This window comes from Pongo abelii, chromosome 10 (genome assembly GCF_028885655.2).
Source record: "Pongo abelii isolate AG06213 chromosome 10, NHGRI_mPonAbe1-v2.0_pri, whole genome shotgun sequence".
Taxonomy (NCBI): domain Eukaryota; kingdom Metazoa; phylum Chordata; class Mammalia; order Primates; family Hominidae; genus Pongo; species Pongo abelii.
In genome coordinates, this window is record NC_071995.2 from 95,382,586 (window position 1) to 95,400,438 (window position 17,853).

Below are 17,853 nucleotides of genomic sequence, written 5' to 3' on the forward strand. Positions count from 1 at the left end.
TCAATATCATTAAAATGGCCATACTGTCCAGAGCAATTTACAGATTCAATGCTATTCTTATCAAACTACCAACAACATTCTTCACAGAACTAGAAAAAACTATTTTAAAATTAATGGAACTAAAATTATGGAACCAAAAGAGAGCCTAAATAGCCAAGGCAATCTTAAGCAAAAAGAACAAAACTAGAGGCATTATGTTACTTGACTTCAAACTACACTACGGGACTACAGTAACCACAACAGCATGGCACTGGTACAAAAACAGGCACATAGACCAATGGAACAGAATAGAGAACCCAGAAATGTTGCCACATACCTATGACCATCTGATTTTCAACAAAGGTGACAAAAACAAGCAGTGGGGAAAAGGCTTCCTGTTCAATAAACGGTGCTGGGGTAGCTGGCTAGCCATAAGCAGAAGACTGAAGTTGGACCCCTTATTTATACCATATACAAAAATCAATTTAAAATAGATAATTTCTAGCGTATGCATGTGGAAATTAAAGTTCAAACAGATCAAACGTTTTACCCAGTTTCACATAGCTGGTAAGTGGTGAGGTCTGAATTTGAAATAAGCAGTCCTACTCCAGAATGCACTTTTTTTTTGAGATGGAGTTTCGCCTGGGCTGGAGTGCAATGGCGTGATCTTGGCTTGCTGCAACCTCTGCCTCCTGGGTTCAAGCAATTCTGCCTCAGCCTTTCGAGTAGCTGGGATTATGGGCACCCACCACCATGCCTGGTTAATTTTTTGTATTTTTAGTAGAGATGCGGTTTCACTGTGTTGGCCAGGCTGGTCTTGAACTACTGACCTTGTGATCCTCCTGCCTCGGCCTCCCAAAGTGTTGGGATTACAGGTGTGAGCCACCACACCCGACCCCAGGATGCACACTCTTAACACTATGTAGTTATTCTGCCTCCCTGAATTGATTAAGGAGGGATTTGTCTTACATACTGCTAATTGAAAAAGCAAATAATGGAAACCTAATAATTCCATTTTTTAAAAAAAGAAAAAAAACATCTGGAAGGATACCCTCCGATCTGGAAACATTGATTATATTAGGACTGATCAAGGAAGGGAGAGATTATTAATTTTTTATTTATTCACCTCTCTATTGTTTGCAGTTATAGAAAACACTAGAATACTTTATCATTTTTTTAATCCAGAAAAGTGACAAAAAAGTTAACAAAAACCAGCCTCCAAATACAATATCCACATTTAGGTTCATTATGCTTTTTTAAGAATAAAATGAATGACTGGCTCATTTAACAAGTAGACAAGAAATTAATAAAAACTTGTTCTCTAATTTTTTTTTTTTTTTTTTTTTACCAGGATTCAGACCCACAAGGCTGTAACTCATTGTGGTCATTCTACATAAGTATATACCTAGATTGGCATGAAGTGGGTCCCCAGCAAACATTTGTTTTCTTTCCTTCATTTTTGTTCTCTCTTTCCTGTCCTTCCCCCAATCAATAACCGGTGCTATGACCACAAAAGCAGTCTTTATTTTCCATTTTTCAGCTTGCCCAGGATGACTTTGGCTGTACTAGCTCTCGCTCGTGATAACATGGTGCCTCTTTCAGATACACTGATCTCCAAACATAACTTACTGGTGCATCCTTCTTCACTGTGTGAAGACTTACGCTCCAAATGAAAGAGGGAGATTTGCCAACTGGTCAATCTGTTATGCAGGAAAGCATTTTATTAGGAGAAGGGCCAAAAGTCTTACATTTAGAACCATGTACAATGATTACCTAAATACAAATAGTCCGTATTTTTAGAAGTGTTTGCTGTTTTATAGGCTCATGTATGAATCTTAATAGGATGTAGAAAGATATATGTGCCATTTCAGCAGTTTAGAGGTATGAAAGTTTGTGCCTTACCTGAGGCACACAAGTTAACTATCTATCATATAAAATTATTAGAAATTGGTATTTGGGTATTTTGAAAACTTTGTCAACAGTTTGAAACAATGCATTTCATGAACACTTTTATGCTTTTCCTCAGGTCCCATTTGATATCTCGCTGCCATCTATATTCAATCTTGAGAGACTTTTTGATCTGGCTAATGGTTGCATTTTATCGGGAGGAAGCCTTTTCAACTGGATAGTGTCAATTATTCCCTGAACATCCTATACACGGTAACCTTATAAAGGATTTAATTGTTGTTGTTTCTCTTGGTTTGAGCTAAGTTTTTGGAACGGTCCTCTTATAACAACAAACATAAAATTGTTTTTTTACACAAGCTAAATTTCTTTAAAATTATTATTTTGAGGAATGTCTTAAATTGTACTGGAATTAAATGACAGTGCTGCTGCTTATTAAAACTATCTTACAGACCTATTCATAGAAAACAAGTTTATGCGCAGCACAACTGTTTTCACGTTTGGAGTCATTTATGTTTAGGTTGTTTTTGGACAGGTCCATAAAGCAAGATTGGATTAAACCAGTGCTTCTCAACTGGGAGTGATTCTGTCCGTTAGATGACATTTGACAGTGTCTGGAGACATATTTGGTTGTTATCACTGGTAGAGTACTAGTGGCATCCAGTGAGTAAACATCCTACAACACACAAGACAGCTCCCACAACAAAGAATTATCAAGCCCAAAATGTCACTAATGCTAGTCTTGAAAAACCCTCGATTAAACCCCAACATGTGGTAATTTCAACTTTGGAAATTCTCTAAATGGCTTGGGAAAAAATCTGTAGCAAGTGAGACTTTCCATATTTTATACTTCTGAGAGGCAATATTGCATAGAATTTTAGAGTGCCAGCTTTAGAATTGTATAGAACTGGGTTTAAATAGTAACTTTGCCATTTGCTAGCTTTGCTACTTTGGAGAATTAACTTAGATTCTGTAAGCTTTTATTTCCTCGTCTGTAAAATGGGGATGTTAGTGTCTATCTCATAGGATTGCTGTGTGTATTAATTAGGTGAGTTGAAGTAATAAAGTGCTTAGCACAATGCCTGATGTAATAATAGAGCGCTGGGAGCATTGTTTCCCTGCCAAATTGGAAAAGGACCGTGCATTTCTGACTCATTTTGTCTAGCGTCTAAAAATGCCACATGTGAATGCTTCCCAGATGCTAGTCAGTGAATGAATACTCATGGTTTAAAAAAATAACAACACAAATGTGTTTTTCTAAAGCTAAATTGGTTTAATGTATCATCCTCTATTCTGAATTTCCTACTAGAATTAAAAAGGCCTTTAAAAAAAAATGAAACAACGGTAATAGTAGCTGGCAATTGGCATTTTAAAATAGTCTCCTTTGATAATATAAGAAAAAGTAGAAATTTTATGTTACTCCCTAAGCTTTTAAATGTAGACATCTATGAAGTTCTAAAGTCTGGGCAGAGCTAAGGTAGAATTGTTCTAGAATACTATGTAGAGGAAACAAGCCTTTAGCAAAGCATTTAAGGATAAGAAGGATTTTGGTAGTTGAAAATTTGCTACAAAATTTTGCTAGAAGGGGGCACACTGGAGGAGAACAGAGGCATAAAAACAAAAATACATATGGTTTATATTCAAAGGGCTTGACTCTGACCTACCTGGAGTGTGCACAGTCATGATGGAAAACAAACTGTAAGGAGGAACTAGAATGAAGACTTCAGGATTGAATCGGTAGATGATAGGGTGTCATTACAAGTGACTGAGGAGAGAAGTGACAAGTTCCTGACACTAGTACGCATTTAATAAATATTGGAAGAATGAAAGGAATGAGTGGAATGAATGATGGCCTGGCCTCCGGGGCAGATAAGAATGCAAGATGTAATGAAAGGGAAAGAAACAAAAGACAAGAAGACCGATAGGAAACCATGTTTTAATAAAAGAGAAAAAGAACCAAACATTTGCTCATGAATTCAAAGGGAAAAATTGTTGCCTGATGTCTATACCCTCATATGAAATAAAGTTTGATTCAAACAGAAAAGCCATTCGGATGGTAATGGCTCGTATGTGAAGATGGCTTCTGAGTCCTTTGGTCTGAGGCTGGGGTTTACACATTTCTTTGCTGGGTTAGAGATCACTTTGAAGGGTTTGCATTTCTCAATGGTGAGAGTTTAATTTATTATGCAAAGCTAGTTATCAAGGTCAAGAAAGGTGCAACAAAGTACCTACACATTTAATACAGGTGTGGAAACAGCATGACTCATAACCAAGGCCATTTACCTCAACCTCATGTTAATTTCCCATGAATGCAAATGCCCATCTTCTGGTTTTTGTCACTAATAAGTTTTTACTAGTGAGATACTTTTCATTTTTATTTACTTTAGTGAATGTAAGTGCTTGTACTATTTTTATAGAACCCTAGAACAATACCTGGCACATAGGTCTATAATATTTGTTGGATGGATTGGTGGATGGATGGATGGATGGATGGATGGATATAATCCAGGAAAGATGGCACTATGGAGTTCTAAAAAAAGGAGAGAGGCAGAGGTATCACCAACACTCCACCATCATTACCGCTAACATTATTGCCTACCCTTTCTGGAGCATTTACCTTCCAGGCACATATTTGTAAGTGCTTCAGTGCATTTTCTCCCTCCTGTCTTCACCAGAATTATGACCACGATGCACATAGTATTACTGACCCCGTATTATAGACGAGGAAACAAAAACATAAGGCAGTTAAATAACTTGGCTAACAATCACAGTTAGTCGGAAGTAGAGGCAGGATTTAAATCCTCCCGGAAGAATCTGAGCTCTTCATCGCTAAGCTGGCCTCCTCTGCCTTTCCACCCACTGCACGGCTCTGGGAAATCGGATAGTAAAGGGAGAGGAAGACATAGTTGAGGTTCAAGCTAAAACTGGGACACCTGTCATCTGCCCTGGGGGCTGATTTTAAAAAATGACTTGCAGACCTGAATGGATGCCCCAATAATCCATGGAAGGGGTCCCCAATGTTATCAGTTATCTGTGCTAATATACTGGTTTCCTCTGGGGAAGGCAGATCTCTTCCAACTATTGCAGATAACATTTCAGCACTTTTTTTTTTTTTTTACTTTTTCTTCACTTTCAGTTCTTACAGATGCTGTTATTCTTGAGTGTTGTTTTGCCTGAGAGAAATACTGTCTAAAACTGCACCAGACCATACAGTAACAGTTTCCCCGTTTTAAACCATCATTCCAAAATTCCCCGTCTTTTCTAAAATAGGAGCAACACTCACTGGTTAAAGCTGTAACTTTCTGTGCAAGGCGGTAAGGAAATGATGATGAACTGGGCTGAAGTACAAACAAAAAGAAAATTCAAAATCTACAGGATGAAAGATGTGTTTATTTCCAGAAATGTCTTTCATAGTTTTTTTTAAAGACCAAATTACACAATTTGCAGCTGGTTTTTACAAATATACAGTATCTGCAAATGCTTTATAGCAGACACCTGCAATGTTTTCTATTTGTTTTAATTACAACAGAGAATGACAGGAGGCAAACTGAAAGGGGGAGAAGAAGGGGAGCAGACACAAGCGAGGGAAGTCAGGAAAGAGGGAAGAGAAGCCCATGCCAACAGCTAAGTGATAGGTAATAAAACTGCAGCACTTCCCATATCTTTCTCCCTATCAACCTTCAAGAGATTGCTTTAGAAATTGACCACCGGCCAGCTATTCAGAGGCTTAAATGCAGTGGTCTTGGTTCACTTCACGCATAGGCACTTTACATAGTCCCCAGCTCAGCCGACTTGTTTGTCACAGAATTGCAGGAGGGGAGTGGTAAATTTCTGGAGAGTAGAAATGTGCTCTCCAGAAACTTGGTTTCTGCCTGCAGTCTGCATTTCCCTTCCTGCCCCTTTTGAGCAACATCATGCAGATCCCTCCAACCAGTTCAAATGACCATGCAGAAGGGTGTCTGCCTCCGAGGACTCCTAGAGTACTTCCAGGTGCCCTGCTCATTTGGCTCTTAACAGTGTCCTCGGACACATAGTTTTGTATTGTATTTTCATAAAACAGCCTTAAAACGGTAGCTCAAGAGTGTCGTAAGTGTGTGAGCCTGCTCCACATTACTTTAGGTTACATTCAGTTTGAGACTGGGTACACTGTTTTTCCTAATGCATCATGGAACTTGTAGGATGCCCATAAAACCTGAAAACTTAAATGAAATATACATGTCATCCAACACATCTTCATCCATAAAAAAGATTTAAATATTATTACTTATTTAATATTATCTATGTGTGCATAGGATTGAACAAGCCCCTAATGGGGTTAGGGGAGAAAACAGTGAACCCAGAAGTCCACTGCTTAACTACTCTTTGCCATTTTCTCTCATTTGAAATGCTATGGTATATTCTACAAAATGAGCTCCCACCAATTTGCCCAACAAGACTTGTGCAAATTTCTGTTGCATTGATTATAATAGTAAAAACAAAGGAAAACCTATGAAATGTCCATCAGGTGGAATGGATAAAGAAATAGTGGCATAGTCATACAAGAGAATATTTTATAGAAGTTACAAATAAGTAAATAATGAATAAACAACATTCGTAAATGGATTAATAACAGAGATATATATCAATCTGGATTCATCTCAAAAGCAGGTTTAGCAAAAGAAAATCAAGTGTTGCAGGATATATGTAAGAAGATACCATTATATACCATTTGTATAAAGCTTAAACACAGGCAAAACAACATAATACAGTATTTATGGATGACTACATATATACTAAAAATATTTTTAACACAAGTTCATTAACGATTGACACCAAATTCAGGTTTGTGGTCACCTCTTGGATAAAGGAGGGAGGATGAAATCTAGGGAAAATGCTCAGGAGGTTTCATTTGTCTTTGTAAAATTTTCTGTCTTAAGCTGAATGTTTGTTATATTAGTCTCTACTCCTTTTGCATACATAATGTGTTTCATAAATTAAAAACACATCGATTCCCTTCCTTATCTTGTTGGCTGGCAAGCTTTGTATTGTTACTGGCCTGCCTATCAGTAAATAACTAATAAATTGAACTATGATTCTCATCTCATTATATGACTGGAGCTGAGTAGTTCACATTTGGTTTCATTGTTTTGGGTTTTAATGACAACTAAAAATCATTTTGAAACTAATGTTAAACTATATACATATGCCCAATTTTAGAAAACTCAATCTATGAAAATATTAAATTTCAATATGAGATAGTAGAGCCTTAATAAATGTTTAATTAAATTGAGTCAGATTCCCTGTTCAGTTCCTACCCATTGTAAGTTCCGCACTATACTTTAAATTACTTGATTTTCCAAAATTAGATATATGCAGAACTTTTTACATGGCTGTTATGCAAAATGAGATTTACTTGTAAAATCCATCTATCATCCATAATTTTGATGTTAAAAAATATATTAAGAAAGAAGTTTCTCTTTACTAACACTCAGTTTCTATTTCTACTTTCCACTTCAGTAGAGCCTTATGAATTGCAACTTTGACTCTAAAATTTCCATAGCAACAGATATTTTTTGTCATAAGTACAGGCATGATTAAGAAGAAGGTTTCAGTGACAGCAGTTTTCTTCATAATTAAATTCATTAGTTAAAAAGCTGGGTTAAGAGGCATGGGAATTTTTTTACAACAAGTAATAATTTGTAACATAACCTGTAATATATAAACCCTGTAAAATAACCATTTTCAACTGGAACTTTAGAGACTGTTCAAAATTAATTGCAAATGAATTGCTTTTGTTCCTGTTTGATATTTAAGATAACTTTCATACATTTTGTATTTAACAGCTTAGAATGGAATAGGTCTAAAACCAGATTCTGCCCAAGTACAAACCACCCTGAACCATCCCTTTAAATTGTACATGATGTGAAAACTGAGTAGATTTCTAAGAAATTCAAAGATTTCTAAGTAGTTTCACAACTTGCCTAATTTAATTTTTCCCCACAAGATTCACAAGAATTTATTGGACTGATTTCTTTTCTTATCATTATAAATGCAATTCGGAACTAATGTAGAAAATCTACAAAATATTGAAAGGTGAAAATAAGTTACCCAGAAGTCAACCACTGTAAAATAACCATTGTTAATATTTAACTACATTTTCTATAGCCTATCTAATTATTTTCCCTAATAGCCAGAAATAAAACAAAACAATGTTCAGAAAAGTATTGAGATTCGAGTCAACTGTTTGTATTCCCTAAGTGTAACATAGACAGGCCTTTTCAGAGCTTATTGGCTGGGAAAATGCTCAAGTTGAAAATGTTTAGACCTGCTGGGGTTTGGATGAAATGCAGTTAAAATGATCAAGATGTAATTAGGGCCAAAGGAATTGTCCAGAGTTTGTTTTCCTAGTAATAAAGTATATGTAATGATCCATAGGAGGGGAAAAAATTAAATCTTCATTTTGTCCTTTGGAGGCTGGTCATTTAATCTCTTTTTCATAGATACATTAGTATTTCTCTGACAAACTGAGCTCATTCATTCAAGCATACATTTGTTCATTTGATAGATCTTATTCATTAGTCTGGTCCTTTGCTTCCTGGCAAAAATGTCCTTTCTCTTTATTTAAAAAAATATTTATCAAATTCTAGTACTACGCCAGGAACTGTGCACACAAGCAGTGACACTTAGGCAGTCCTTTCCTTCAAAAAGCTCACATCTGATCCAGCAATCCAACTACTGGCTGTATATCCAAAGGAAATGAAATCAACATGTCTAAGAGATATCTGCCTTCCTGTGTTCATTGCAGCGTTACTCTCAATAGCCAGGATATGGAATCAACCTAAGTCTCCATCAATGAATGAATGGCTAAATAAAATGTGGAATGTGTGTGTATATGTAATGAAATATTATTCTGCCTTAAAAAGTACGGAAATTATGTCATTTGCCACAACATGGATGAACCTGGAGGACATTATGCTAAGTTAAATAAGGCAGGCACAGAAAGACAAATACCGCATGATCTCACTTATATATGGAATCTAAAAAAGTTAAACTCATAGAAGCAGAGAGTGGTTACCAGGGACTAGGGGAGGGGCTGTTGAGGAGCTGTTGGTCAAAAATACAAAATTTCAATTTAACAAGAAGAATGTGTTCAAGAGTTCTATTGCACAAAATAATGACTATGGTTGGTAACAATGTGTTGTACACTCGAAAATTGCTGAGAGAAGATCTTAACTGTTCTCACTACAAAAAATAAGTATGTGAGGAAATGCATATATTAATTGGCTCAATTTACCTATTCTATAATAATAATCAATGTATATCTATTTCAGAATAACATGTTTGTACATGATAAATATATACAATTTTTATTCATCAATTTAAAAAAAAGACTCGTACCTAATGGCCTCAAGTGTTCATTCTGGACTCAACCCAGGCGTCTCCTCCACCATGGAGCTTGTCCGTACCACTTCTTCCCTGGTGTCTCCACGTAACACATAGGTGCTTTTATCACACTCATTCTATTTTGCACGTGCTTGTTTGCATATCTGTCCTCTCCTTGAGGTCAGGGACCAAAGTAGGTAGATTTCAAGGAAACAAATAAATTTATGTTCTCACTTTGTACAAAAATTTATTCTTAAGTCTAGATTTATATTTATTTGACTCCTACTGAGGTTGAATGTTTTTCACATTTTTTGTCCACTGTGTATTTTTCTGTTGTCATGCTTCTTCAGGATCTTTCTCAATTTTTTACTTGTATGTTCATCTTTTTTTTTTTTTGAGATTTCCAAGATCCCTCAATAACAGGAATACAAACTGTTTTTATACATTTTTGTGATTTTTTTTTTTTACATTCTCGTTTTCCTTTCCATTTTTGTTTATGGTTCAATGGTTCTTATTTTTTAAATTGTGGCAGTCTAATCTAGACCATTTAGTTATTCATATTTGAACTTGCTCAAAAAAATTTAAGGTAGCTTATAAGTATGCATTCAAAATAATGGTAAGATTAATTAAAACCAGACAAGAAAAATTAGGCAAAGAAGACATGGTAGAAAAGTAAGATGGAGCCAGGAGTTGAGCCCTTTTTTTTTCTTTTAATTTTTTTAACGTGCCATTCATCCTTTACTTTCACTGGGAGTCAACCATAGATTGGCTGTATGCTTTCCTGCAGCACTTGTTAACAAGTAAATACAGTGCTTTACAAGATCAACAGCATTTTAAGGGAAAAACGGACCACATACTTAGGAGATGCATTGCTATTACTGATCCTGGTACTCATTCCAGAAAATAAGTTTTCCTGTGAATCCTGATAATAACATCCCATAAAAAAACTGTCTTCAATAGCAGCCCACAGGAAAATAAAACACATTTTATAGATCATTTCAAGGACTGTAGACTTTTCTTTCAAGGATTTGTCATTTATTTTATTTTTGCAAAACAATATCCATTTCTGACTAATTCGTTTAAAACAATTTGGGAGACATTAGCAAGGGAGGGATATTAAGGAAAGGAATGTTTCTATTGACCTTAAAAATAGTTTAATTTTTCTTTGAGGAAAAATAATGTGTTTTTTTCTTTGAACAATTTTGCTGGTTAAAAATATTTTTCAAATATATTTTGGGTTGTATGGAAAAAACACACCAAAACGGCTATTTCTCAAGACTTCAAAGGCTGATTCTTTGAACTGCTTGAAATAAGTTGGTTGATCAATCTTGACTTGCATCCAGAATGAACACAATATACAAGTAGTGCTTCAGCAATTCAGGTAACCACAAGTACATAGTTCTGCTTGAGGTGCTTAAAGTCAAATTCAAAAGTAAAGAAAAGAGAAATAGTTCTGCAGGAGCTGAGTCGATATGGGAATACTATTTGATGTATATATTTCTGGATTGGTGATTGAGGAAAATTAATTTCTCTGACATGAAAATTAATACTTTTAGTTGAGTTGGAATTATAATTTTTGTAAGAAAATAGATTATTATGGGCCGGGCGCGGTGGCTCACGCCTGTAATCCCAGCACTTTGGGAGGCCGAGGCGGGTGGATCACCTGAGGTTAGGAGTTGGAGACCAGCCTGACCAACATGGTGAAACTCTGTCTCTACTAAAAATACAAAATTAGCCAGGCGTGGTGGTGCATGCCTGTAATCCCAGCTACTTGGGAGGCTGAGGCAGGAGAATTGCTTGAACCTGGGAGGCACAGGTTGCAGAGAGTTGAGATTGGGCCATTGTACTCCAGCCTGGGCAACAAGAGCAAAACTCCGTCAAAAAAAAAAAAAAAAAAAAAAAAAAAGAAGGAAGGGAGGAAGGTTATTACATTTAGGCCAGGCGTGGTGGCTCACACCTTTAATCCCAGCACTTTTGGATGCCGAGGTGGGCGGACCACAAGGTCAAGAGATTGAGACCATCCTGGCCAACATGGTGAAACCCCATTTCTACTAAAAATACAAAAATTAGCTGGGTGTGGTGGTGCATGCCTGTAGTCCTAGCTGCTCCGGAGGCTGAGACAGGATAATCTCTTGAACCTGTGATGTGGAAGTTGCAGTGAGCCGAGATCGCACCACTGCACTCCAGCCTGGAGACAGAGTGAGACTCCGTCTCAAAGAAAAAAAAAAAAGAAAACAGATTATTACCTTTAAAGGAACTATAAAAGTTATTTAGTTGAATTATTTACTACAAGCTTAAATCTCCTCTAAGTTGTTTCCATCAAGGAACAACTACCCTATGTTTGAATAGCAGCATAGCATCGTGGATGAGGGAGTCAGCTATGACATCGGATAGTCCTGGCTTTCCTTTTATGACCTGCATGAATTTGGCCTAGTTCCTTAACTTCTCTGTACTTCAGTTTTCTCATCTGTAAATTTAGGATACATAAAGCACCTAGAACAATGTCCAACACATACTGGATGCTCAATAACAGGTAGCTCTTACCATTACTACATTCTTAAATTATTACATACATCTTTGGGGGAAGTTCATTTCTATCTAGAAGGATCAGAAGTTATTTATTTTTTTTTTATGGTAATGATAGGAGTTCATTTCTGGTGATAGCAGAGTGGCTTTTATTGAACTACCATTTGCCAATAACAATTTTGAACTCTGGATCAAAAAACAGTGCAAACAATCATAAAATCAGAATTAAAATGATGTTTGAAGTCCCTGGGGAATGACTAAAAATAGGCAGAAACCGGAGGAATGGTAATCCTTGAAATATGGAAACAAACTAGGTGAGGTCCACATTTAAACAGCCTTTTCTCTGAGGGCACACCTCATCTTGCAAAATACGTAAGGGACAGAGCGCAATCAGGAAGAGGCTGAATGACTGAACTTGAGGATTCAGAAGCCAGGGTGTGGGTCTGCCAGAGTAGTTAGAAATTTAGGAGGGAATGTTTCAACAAGGAGGGAGACAATGTGGGGAGCCCTAAAATCTGTGCACAAATTCTCCTAAAACTGTTGACTGACTACCAACAACACATGCACATGATGAGACTCCAGAGAATCCAATGGAAAGTCATAGCTGAAAGGCTCAAAGAATGAAGCCTCAGAGATTTCAACAGCTGTATGGTACTGGAGAGACAAATTTTGTAATTCAAGTCCAGTCAAGGAAAGGGGACTTAATAAATTATTTGTGCTTTTCATTAAAACCCTAGGAGGGAAATACCTTAAGAATAAGGATTTTAGAACCAAGGACTACAAATGAGGCCTAAGAGCAAAGCAAAAATAAGCCCACCCATCAAACCTCCATAAGATAAAAGTGGTTGTCAGTAATTTAACTGTATGCTAGAACAAAACTCAACGATGTTGCCCACAATGTACAGTAAAATAATTAAAAATTACTTCATATACAAAGAAGCAGGAAAATATCAACCACAATCTAGGAAAAAAACAGTCAACACATTTCCAGAAGTTCCAGGTGTTAGAATTAGCAGATGGAGACTTTAAAATAACTATAATATACATGTAAAATAATCTATTGAAAAAGATTGCTATAATGGATAAAGAGATGGGGGATATCAGGATACATATGGAAATAGAAAAAGAACCAAATGGAAATCCTTAAACTGGAAAAATATATCTGAAATTTAACAATTCATTGAATGGACTTAGCAAATTAGGTGCTACAGAATTTTTTTTAAAAACCAGTACACTTCTGGACAGATCAGTAGAAATTATCTAAGCACTGAGAAAAAAATGATTTTCAAAAATTTCAGAGCTATGATGGCCTATTCATGTTTCAACATGTGTGAAACTGAAGTCTAAGATAGGAAGGGAAGTTAGGAAAGAGTCCCAGATAGGAAGCAATTGAAGTCCTAGATAGGAAGGAAAGAGTCCTTTGAAAAAAGGATGGCAAAATTTTTTCAAATTTGATTTAAAATATTAACCACCTTTGGATTTAGGAAGTTCAATGAACTCCAAGCATGATAAATAAAAAGAAAACCACACCCGAGCAAATCATAGTCACAGTTCTGAAAATCAAAAATAGGAAAAACATCTTAAAATCAACCAGAAGAAAAAACACAAAGTCCTAAGGAAGTGGGCAATAAGAGTAAAGGCTGACTTCTCATCAGAAACATTGGAGACCGAGTGATAATGGGGGTTGCCTTCTTAAAAGTGCTGAAAGAAAAAAAAAGTCAGCCTATTAATCTAGATGACTTACACTAGACTTACATTTAACCATATTATTAACTATATTAAGTGTAAATGGACCAAAACTTTCATTTAAAAACAGAGATTGTTCTATTTTAAATAAAAGACCCAACAGATTGAAAATAGAAAGATGGAGAAGTGGAGAACATGTAAACACTGAACATAAGAAAGCTGGTGTCACTATATTGTCATTAAGGTATATTTCAAAAATGGATACTGCCAGAGGTGAAATAAAACATCTTATAATGATGAAAGCATCATTTCGTTAAGGTGACATGGTTCTAAATGTGTTTGCATTTAATGATGAGGCATTTTATTTTTTAAACATCTAGTACAGTAATTCCGTTTAAGGACAGAGGTGCCTTGATTAGAAAGGTATTTTGACAAGTCTGTTGGAGTAGGTGGTCTCTATGAGCCATTGATGTGGGGTAGCTTTGATGCTTCAGAGGAGCAGGTAGAATTACTTGAGACAGGAGACAGGGTCACAGATCTTCCCAGTTTTTCCAGAACTGAGATTGACTTTCAGTGCAAAATCTGGGACTATCCCCAAACTAAGTCAGCTCCAGGTAAACTGGAATGGCTGCCTATCCTACAAAGAGAGGAATTTATTTACTTTGAAAATTGGAGAAATAAAAGAGAAAGAGAAGAAAAGAATAGATAGCCATCAGATGACAGAAGGTTGTACAGTGGATTAAGTGACCCATTACAGTGATCCCTCAAACATTAAGTAAAATTACTAAACTCACAAAAATGATAGTCATAAAATATGTCTGTACGTTTGAGAAGCTAGTGATGAGGTAGAATGGTTGAAAAGTTGCATGCATCATGAACATGGTATTTCTGGAACAAGGATCATGAGAACATAAGTTTTGGGGAATTTGTAGGAATCATGGGAATAGTTTTAGACTTTCATAGGTTATGAAATGGGAGGTTTGAGTCAGGCTTGGGGATATTAAGGGCAAAAGGAGCTGAGATTGTATCTGGATCTTACAACTGTATTAGTTAAGAATCATTTGGTTTTGGATAATAGAAAATCTACCTTTAACTGGGTCATACACTAAAGGAAATTTATTTGTTCATGTAACTAAAGATTCCAGAGGTAAGGTGAGCTTCTGGCTCGACTCAGTCCAGAGGTTCATGATTCACATCTGAGCTGTCTTTCATTTCTCAGCAGTTATCTCAGCAGCCCCCTTCCTTGTGACATTTTGTCTTCAGTCTAGTTTTCCTGTTGGCAGCAACAGTGGCCATAGCAGTTCCAAGACACATTCTCACACAACACATGGGTCTTCAAACTTTTTCTATAAAGGGCAAGATAGTAAATCTAGTTTTGTGTCTCTGTTGCAAATAGTCAACTCTGCCTTTACAGTGCAAAAGCAGCCATACACAACATATAAACAAAAGGCATAGATGTGTTCCAATAAAACTTTTAAAAATTAATTTGAATTTCTTATAATTTTCATATGCCATGAAATATTATTATTTGTGTTTTTCTCCCTACCATAAAAATATGAAATTATTCTTATTCTTAGCTCAGGAACTGCACAAAAACCAGGCAGTGGTCCAGATTTTACCTGGGGGCTATGATTTGCTGACACAAGACTTCAAAGATTACCTGACTAGAGTGTTAATCAAAAAATTCGGTTCTCCATAGCATATGTTCTCTTTTGTCTTCTCCGTACTCTCACTCAAGATAACCCTATCCAGTACCATTTATATGCCAAAATCCTCCAGTATTTTATCTCCAACCCAGAGTGCTCTCCTAGCTCCAGATTCCTGTAGCCACCTGCCTACTTAACATCTCCATTTAGAAGTTTAATCGAATTTTAAACTTAACATGATCAAAATCCTCTAGGGAACTCTGCTTCCTTAAAATGGGTCCAGCTCCAAGCAGCCAACAGGGGCACATTGACACTCCCATGGAATTGATCTCAATTCCACAGGATGGTATTTCAACATTTTTTACATTTCTAATATGTGTATAATGTCAAAAGACAAAATTCCAACAAAGTTAGTTGTAGATCGAATTTGCTTTTATTTGCAATTCATGAATCAGGGACAGCCTCCATTCTGCAGAACAGAATGAGAGCTCCTGTTGGACAATGGCACAACAGTGAGTTTTGTAAGGTAGGAACAAGGAAACAGAAGAATAGAAAAGAAAACCTGATTGGTTAATATCAGGTTGCTTTTTTGTGAGAGTTAAAACAGAGGGACTTCCTTATTACACTCACTCAGGTAAACTGGAATCTTCTGTTTTCAGGAAAAATTGTTCTGTTCTGTTTTGGGATCTCTGCTTTTTTAAAGTTTTGGTTTGATTATGTGGCATTCAGCGTGAGTGACTCCATTATGGTTTGGTCAGGTCTGTTGAGGACTAGCACAGGAGCATAATTTTTGTTTAACAGGTGAGGTGAAATGAAGTATGCACTTTCTGAAATGAGGAAAATTATATGAAATTCAAGGTATTACTCTTTTTTCCTCCTCTAGGGATGATAAAACTGAGAAATAAATCAAGAGTATGACAACAGACTGAGGAATTTTTCAGCAATATCTGTCAGCCTTTGGAAATTTGGTGAGAAGTAGTCATGATTCAATGTCTTGCTTGCACAGAAGTCTCCAGTTCAAACTTGGATCTTGCCCCATCTGATTTCTTATGATATATACAAGTACTCTAGATGTTGCTTTGAGATTTCACTGTTGATCAACTGGCCTCCTGCAGCTTCATAGGTGCTTTAGCTCCCAGTAGGGCAGTTTAACTACTATCTTCTCTGTGAGTTCCAGGTCTGTATATCTCCTCAGCTTGCTCTCAATTTGTCCAACTTTCTATTTCTTTATCAAGTTGCTTTGGCTTCCCTACTCTCTCCTGTGTTTTGAAAAGAATAAATTCTCAAGTAAATTAAAACTACATTCTGGTAAAAATGAGCATGCATGTGTATTTAGTCCTTCATTTATTCAATATGCATTTTTGGAGCTTTGCTCTATATTAGACATAGTTCCAGGCTCTAAAAACACAAAGATCCATAAGCTGTGGCTCATCCCTTAAGATGCTGATAGTATATTAAAGGCAACAAAATGTAAACTTACAATTCACAATACAACAATGCAGATAGATGTTAACATGAAGCCTCCACAAAATGTTTTAGGAAGACAGGGAAATAGCAAGGATTCACAGAGGAGATGATGCAGTAACTATATTGGGGGGGCGGGAAGAGGGAAGGAAGACAAAAACAAGAATCCCTAGTCCAAAATATTGTTAGTTGAGCCACGAGATGATTACTTCCAGAAAGAAATATTGAGAAGATGTATTGGGTAGATGAAATACCTAATGAGACCATAAATGACGAGAATTGCCTCTTATAGCGTATGAGAAGATAATTTTTATCAGATAATGAAATTGTTTTCAGTCTTCAGAATGAAAATGAATCCCTTGCTAATGCAGATCATGCTAATAAAGGAAGTAAAAGAGAATCTTAGAATTATACTTGGCTCATGATAGGCAGAAACCAACGTAAATAGCCTAGGAAAAAAAAGAAAGATAATAAAGTAATCAAAATAATTGCTTAACAGGGAATGTGAAAGATCTGCAACGTTAAATTATAAATGTACATTTTCATGAAAAATGAGGTGACCTTAAGGAAAAGATTAGAAACCCACACTCATGCCAGTTAGAAGCAATGCTTTTCATTAGCGAAGCTGAGGATTAATTAAATCTAGGGAAATTCTTTGAAATCCACAAGTGTGAGTTACATTTGAATACAATACAACGGGTGTATTGGTATCATAATTAATGATTAGCATAGACTTCTTTATTAAATGTATGTGGAATAGTTCAAGTGGCAAATGTGAAATAAAGAGGACGAAAACATGTTACTTAAAACCAAAATTGTCTTAGCATTGTCTGCTTTCAAAAGTGTGGTAGTGGGAAAGTTAGTTTATCTAGTGGGTAAACAACTATATTGATCCCCTTCCCCTTTGAGGTCTCCTAAAGACCCATCCTAAGCATAATGGGGGCACCGTGCCCCCTCACCAACCTCTCCAGGAAGCTAGGGAGGGTGAAGGAGGGGAGCGGCTTATCCATTATTTTTCCATTATCTCTGAATGTTTTGCTTCAGCTGAGTGATTTTAGAGACTGGTAGCAGAGAAAGGAGAAAGAAGCTGAAGATGCAAAGCCTCTAACAGTTCTTAGTGCTGCTCAAGGGTGAAGTTTTGGACAAAATGGTCATTATTGACAGAGCACCTTATGTATAGATAAGTGGAAGGTCTGAGCAAGTGGGAGGTGGTAGTCTAAATTGTTTTATAGGACAAGGTAAAGGGAAATTAATTTCTTGGGGAGACTCATGGAGAAGGCCAATG

At 36.3% G+C, this 17,853-nt stretch overlaps 1 protein-coding gene across 3 annotated transcripts in view; it reads left to right on the forward strand.

The window, feature by feature from the left end:
- CFAP54 (cilia and flagella associated protein 54) overlaps positions 1-17,428 on the forward strand; it is a 386,240-nt gene extending 368,812 nt beyond the window's left edge. For 2 of the 3 annotated variants that reach the window (XM_063712226.1, XM_063712225.1), the window contains 2 exons: positions 2,006-2,139; positions 3,531-3,957. In XM_063712226.1, coding sequence (XP_063568296.1) covers positions 2,006-2,125 — 120 coding nt within the window. In that variant the 3' untranslated portion in view covers positions 2,126-2,139; positions 3,531-3,957. Of the gene's footprint in view, positions 1-2,005; positions 2,140-3,530; positions 3,958-15,987 lie in introns of those variants that run through there. The other variant, XM_054527528.1, reaches the window with a different exon arrangement.
- Positions 17,429-17,853: the final 425 nt, after the last annotated feature.